Below are 6,277 nucleotides of genomic sequence, written 5' to 3'. Positions count from 1 at the left end.
GGTCACGGCTCTGGCCTCAGTGCTCACGGCTGCTCCTGTGGGACATCCACGTTGTTTGCTGTCCATCAGCTGATAGATAGGTGGGCTGATTCCACTTTCTGGCTGTTGTGAGCAACACACCACCTTCTTTTTGTGAGTAGCGTGAGTAGTCTCTCTGGGTCACGTGTTTAGTGATCTGTGGAGCTGGGGTCACACAGAGCCTGCACACTTCTGTTCTTCGTTGACTATCCAGCCCTCAGACGCGTGGCAGCCATGGGCAAGGAAGTGGTGTGACTACCAACTGACCATTGACCAGGAGCTGGGCAGGGCTACCCCGAAGGGACAGAGCTCCACCTCTTATGTCTGAGCCCTACGAATTTTGGTCTCGAGTGCTGAGAGCACAGACTTGCTTTCCAGCCTCTGTCCCCCTAACATGAAGGCCTTAGGTGACCCAGGAGATTGTTACGGCCGGATTCGGCAACCTCAGCAGACTGGAGGTCAGGCCAAGCAGGGAGAGGAGGGGTCTGCTGAGGGCTGGCATCACGTTAGGCCCCTGGTTTCAGGGAGCCCTGCTGGGCTCTCCGCCTTCCTCCCTAACCCTGCCTCTCCTGCATCTGCCTGGCCTCCCAGCTCTAGGTCGGGAAGAGCATGTCTGCCCAGTTGGCCCCACACGGCACTCCACAGGCACCTCACCTGCTTGCTGCACACAGACCCAATCTTCTCCCCACCCAGCTCTCCCACCAGTCTCATCTGGGCTTTCCTGTCTCAGGATGGGTGCTCACTTGGACATTCCTTCCACCCCAGGTGGATGACAGAAACAGGTGGCCTGGCCTCAGTGGCTCCCAAACTCCCAAATCCTGGGCCTGCCCAGTCGTGACCCCACTGTTACAGGCATTGACCATTCCAATGGCTTTTTTTCAAATCCACATGGCCCCAGAGACTGACCTCCCGCCACTCCACCAAGTACCCAAGATGACCAGAGCCTGTGGGGAGGGACAGGGTCTTCCTCTGGAGAAGCGAAGCAGCCAGAGCCCCGGACCACGGCCGGGAGAGCCCTCCCCCGCTCCCTCCTCTCTGTAACTTTCCCTCCCTCCCATCCCCCCAGTTGTCCCCCAAAATAAAACAGCCAGTTACTTTACCAACAAAATGGGTTTATTCAGGAAAAGCAGAGGAATTGCAATTTGGGACAAAGAAGCTAAAGCAAAACCATAGGAAAGTCCAACAAGCAAAGGGAAGAAATGTTAAGAAAAAGGAGGGGCCGGCCGAGTGGCTCAGTTGGTTAGAGCTCTGAGCAACAGCGGTTGGTTCCATCCCAGGCCTGAGCTGCCAACACGTGGCAGGATGGCTCAGCTAAAAAAAAAAAAAAAAAAAAAAGAGGAAGTTGGGAGGGATTAAAAAAAAAAAAGTCCATTGGAGGAAAACGAAAGTTCAGGTTTCTCCCTGGCTGAGTTGCTGGCAAGGAAGGAACTCTCTCCTGTGGGGCAGGAAAGCAGAATCGACTTGCAAGGTGGGTTTCGTCCTCCTGCCGGGTCTGTAACCGAGGGTCCTCCCTGTCAGGCCTGCATGAGGATCGATAGTTTGAGCACACCCCCTCTGCCCGCCTGCTCCATTTTAAATGAGGTTTTCCTCTCCTCTCGCTCTCTCCCTATCCCATTCCCCAGGGCTGCCTCTCCTTTGAACAGAGCTTTGATAATCAATAAACTGTCAAATGGGGTCAGGAACAGAGTAAAGAGACCAAGAAGGGAGGAGGGTGAGGCTTTGGTGGGCATGGGGAGGTGGCACCGGCCCAGAGAGCCTCCCGGCCCACTGGGCACCTTCTGGAGTGTAGAGGGGGGCCTAGGGGCAGAGTTGGGGAGCAGGAACCCAGGTGGCCTGGGTGAGGGACGACATGGGAGTTGGGGGACAAGAAAACTGTGGCCCTCCAGAGTCCCTGAGGTTGGGGGGTCCCTGAACTGAGTGGGGTATAGGCAAGGGTGGGACACTCCCCTGCCCTGAGTTGCTGACTAGGTTTGTTATGAGTGAAATGTGGCCACTGACAGGACCAAATGAGGACTGCTCAACTGCCAGGGACAGTCTCTGAGCTGGTGGCAGGGGCACGATGGGCAGGGCGGCATGGTCGGTGCCCCATCCCTGCATGGCCCGAGTCCAGCCTTCACTCCCTGTTGATCAGGCCGGGAGGGGTAGGGAAAGGGGGTAGCCTCCTCCCCTGGAGAGGCCAGCAGCCGTCGCTCTCCACCGCTGCCCCCTCCCATCTCCCATTCGCATGTTCACGTCTTGGTACTGGACACCTGGTTACCTGCACCCAGAGTCGGGGGTGCAGGGGGTCCTGCTGAGGACCGAGGGAGGGTGGATCTGTCTTCCTACAGCCGTGAACTTGGAGGAGGGGCCCAGCTGGCCTGGGAGGGTCTGGAGGAGGGCTGTCCCTGCCCACTCCCCACCCCTGCCCTCATTCATCCAGGCCAGCAGGACCCTGGGGAGCCCGGCCAGTGGGCAGCAGCCTACAAGCAAGGAACTAATAACTTTGGTTAAACGCAGAGTTAGGGAGGTCGGTGGGGAAAGGAGGGGATGTTAGCGACCAGCATCACCACCAGACAGATGTCGAAGCTTCCTGGACACATTGCCTCCAACATCTGACCTGTGGGGTCCAGCCAGCTTCTTCTCAGCAGTGGCAGGGCTGCGCCCTCCTCGTCAGACCCTCCCTCCTCTGCCCTCAGAGCCTTCCTCAATCCGTTTCCTTCTTTCATTTTCCACTGGTTAATTTCAACAGCAATGCCTCTAGAAAATGTTGGCCACAAGCTTCCTTCTGTCTAGGGACAACTCTGCAGCAGGGTCCCTGGCTGTCCCCGGCCTCCTCTGAAGACTGGAGTGAAGAGCTGGCAGTGTGGCTGGCCAGGGCTGCCACCTGAGATATTTAGGTACTTGGTGCCGTAACAGAGCTGATCAGGTGAAGACATCGTGTCAGGAGGAGCCTGGGCAGAGCAGGCTCGGAGGGTGTAGTGAGGGACTGGGCAAAGGGAGGAGATGGGCCTTCTTTGGGGGGACCCCAAGAGGCCAGGCTTTCCAGTCATGTCCCTCAGAGCCTCCCAGAAGAGATGGAGTGGGGGTCAGGGGGATGGCACCCAGGGCATGTGGGCTTGCTGGGCAGGAAGGGTGGGCATGGTGGCTCCTTGCAAAGGCTCCAGCTGTGCTGTGCTGGGTGGGCTAAAGGAACGAGCCAGTCCCTATCTTCAGGCATATGGGCGCCTTCCTCAGCCCCCAGGTAGAGCAGGTGGGGGACGGGCAGAAGGGCTTCCTGCAGCGGCTGGCTAGACGGCATTGCAGGGCTGGCTGAGCACTCCTCACGACCCCACCACTGCCCACTGGCGAGGACAGCTCTCCACTGGGGGCCACCAGGCGGTGTGACGTCGCAGCCTGCTTTGTGCCTATGGAGCTGGCCCTAAAGCCAGCCAGCCACGTGGGGTTTGCAGGGCCACTTGCTGGGGCCACCCCAGCTGGTCATGAGCACATGAGAAAGCTCCTGGGGCAGGGCGCTGCATGAGCTTTCTTAGAGACCAGCAGGCAGACCCCAAGTGGCGACTGTTCAAGCTCAGGGTCTGAGCAGCAGGTTCTCTATGTGAGGCTCTTAAGCCATGCAGACAGTCCTGGTGCTTTCTGGAAGGTATGACTGCCCTTCGCAGGGCAAGCATTGTCGAGGATGACGCATCTCTGCCCCCTCGGGCTCTGCGAAGTCACCACAGACCGGTGGCTTAAGCAACACCCACTCAGTCCTCGCAGTTCTGCAGGCTGGAAGGCTGAAGTCAGGGTGCCGCAGGCTCACTTCTCCTGAGCCCCCTTCTGGTTCCTGGTTCTTGGGTCCTCACCTGGTAAACAGATGGGGGGGGTGGGAGAGCTCCCCGGGGCCGCTTTCATACAGGCACTAATTCCATCTTGAGGCTCCACCCTCATGACCTTGTCGCCCCCAAAAGCCCCACCTCCTACCACCATCACTTTGGGGGCTAGAGCTTCAACACACAAATTTTGGGGAGATGCAAACCTTCAGTCGATAGCAACCCCCCATGTCCGCATGAGTCACATCCGAAGTTAAAGAAAAGACTGGAAAGTGTGGCCTCCTGTGCCCCAGTTGTTTCAAAGCCAAATGGCTTGTGGACTTGAACCCCCAGATGAGGACAGAGTGTGCTGTGGCACCCGTCCCCCATCACTGGGTTTGGCAGAGACCCAAAGGCAGGCAGGGGAGTGGGAGACTTCATAGTGGAAAGGGGGGCTCCACGTATGTCCCCATGGAGGCTGGGGGCCAGGGAGGCTGGGGAGGGGGACCCCAAGGTTGGTTAGGGGAGTGTCTGGGTTTCTCTGGTGGGTCCTGAGCTGGAAGGGAAAGCAGTAACTAAGGAACTGGCAGTCCCTGGGCTGCCCTGGGGCCCTCGCCAGTTGTTAGGTCGGTACAGGGGCTGTTTGTGGCTTTTCCTCCCGGCTGCTGCAGATTGTGGGCCTGGTTCCACCTGTACGGATGGGTCTCCTTCACCGTCCGCATGGTCCGCCATCTGTCCTGGTCTCTTGCAGCCTACGGCGGCTTTCTCGGTGGGAAACCAGAGCAGCTCGGGGGCAGCACCATGGATTCCTGCCCGGGGGAGGAAGGCATGGCTCTAGCCATCCCCCCGCTGAGGCAGAGTGAGAAGTTCCATCTATTTGTCAGCTACAGCAGCATGGACGCTGCCTGGACGCACATGCTCATCAGCCGCCTGGAAGCCACCCACGCCGGGCTGAGGGTCTGCCTGCACCAGCGGGACTTCACCCCGGGCAGGAATGTCCTGGAGAACATAGCGGACTGCATCCACCAGAGCCAGAAGGTGCTGCTGGTGCTGAGTCAGGACTTTGTGCAGAGCAGGTGGTGCCTCCTGGAGGCCGACCTGTCGCTCTTCGGTTACTGCCTGGAGAGGAAGCCTGTCATCCCTGTTCTGCTCAGGCCCTGCCAGGTTCCGCTGCACCTCAGCCACCTCACGTACCTGGAAGCCACTGACAGCCGCTTCTACAACAAGGTGGTGCAGCTGCTGTGCACACCCAACCACCGTCTGGCACGCTCCCTGCCGGGCCTACGCCCGGTCCCTTCCCTCTACAGTGGGAAGACCCTGCTGACCCTGAACTGCATCAACAGGGACATCCTGCCCTCGTGGAAGGTGGGGACCTTCAGCACCCTTAGCATCCCAGACCCCTTGAAGGAGGTGTTGGAGGACCCCGAGGTGTACAAGCATGCCGTGGGCATTCTGAATGGGGTGCAGTCCCCCAGATCCTGCCTCCGGTACCTGGGCTGTAGAATCGTGCTTGGCATCTTCCTCATTCTTCTCGCCATGTTATCAGTTTTCTTAATTGTGGTTTCTGGACTCGACCAAGAAAATCCAGGTGGTTCGGTTTTTCACATAGCCACCGTCAGTGTATTTGTCTGCCTCCTCTTCGTGGTCTTAGCAGTTAACAGCCTGTGCTGGTTCAGAAGGTTTTCAAAGAGGAAGATGCAGGAGCTCGTCCTCAGAGTTGGGGAGGCCAACCAGCTGCTGGCGCGCCACTCGGTGCTGCTGGGCTGTGAGACCATGAACAAGCTCTACTTCGTGTTCGTGCTGCTGGAGGACTGCAGACGGGCCTTCCTCCAGGCCCCCGATGGCGAGGCCCTGTTCCAGGAGGCCCTGCTGCGGTTCTCGTCCGCCTACGCCTGCTGCCTGGTCCACGCACACTTCCCCCTCTGCGAGGATGCCGCAGGAGCTCAGGGCCACCTGGAGCTGGGTCTGTGCTTCTGCCAGTTTGTCTCTCTGCAGCTGAAGAAAACTGGGGGTTCGGGGTGAACCCCGTGTGTTGGCAAGAGGGCCCCGGGGCTGCACCTTTTGTTGGACGTCCAGCTGCCCAACGTCTGGCCCTGAGGACGTGGCTGCAATGAGGCCCGGATGGTGCATATAGGCCTCTCACCTGTGGTTAGCTGTGCCAAGCAGGGCGGTCCGCGGGCCCCTGCACTGCCCAGAGGACCCCACAGCCTGCTCTGAGGGCAGAGGTGACTGCTGTCAGCCCCCCCAGGCCTAGTGTCCTGCTCTGGACTGACAGCTGGCGGGGGGGACTTCGGCCAAACTACCTGAGAGAGGCCAGGGAAAGCAGTGGGCTCACTTCAGGACCCCTCAGATCCCCTTAGGAACTGTCCTGCCCCTCAGGTGGAGACAGCCACCGCCCCTCTCTGGATGGCCAGTTAGTGTCCTGCGGGCCAGGGCAGGATGCACTAGTTCCCTGGGCCCTCTCTGCGAGTAGCTCCTCCAGGCACCTGCCC

The 6,277-nt window shown here is 59.3% G+C and overlaps 1 protein-coding gene across 1 annotated transcript; it reads left to right on the top strand.

The window, feature by feature from the left end:
* Positions 1 to 1,347: 1,347 nt before the first annotated feature.
* On the top strand, positions 1,348 to 6,266 carry LOC109383524 (uncharacterized). The gene is made up of 2 exons (XM_019644069.1): positions 1,348 to 1,486; positions 4,537 to 6,266. The coding sequence occupies exon 2, from the start codon at positions 4,587 to 4,589 to the stop codon at positions 5,805 to 5,807; it is 1,221 nt and encodes a 406-aa protein (XP_019499614.1). The 5' UTR covers positions 1,348 to 1,486; positions 4,537 to 4,586; the 3' UTR covers positions 5,808 to 6,266.
* The last annotated feature ends 11 nt before the right edge of the window (positions 6,267 to 6,277 follow it).

This window comes from Hipposideros armiger, unplaced genomic scaffold (assembly GCF_001890085.2).
Source record: "Hipposideros armiger isolate ML-2016 unplaced genomic scaffold, ASM189008v1 scaffold_85, whole genome shotgun sequence".
In the NCBI taxonomy this organism is placed as follows: domain Eukaryota; kingdom Metazoa; phylum Chordata; class Mammalia; order Chiroptera; family Hipposideridae; genus Hipposideros; species Hipposideros armiger.
Note: the sequence above shows the minus strand (reverse complement) of the source record. Positions and strands in the feature narration are given on the sequence as shown.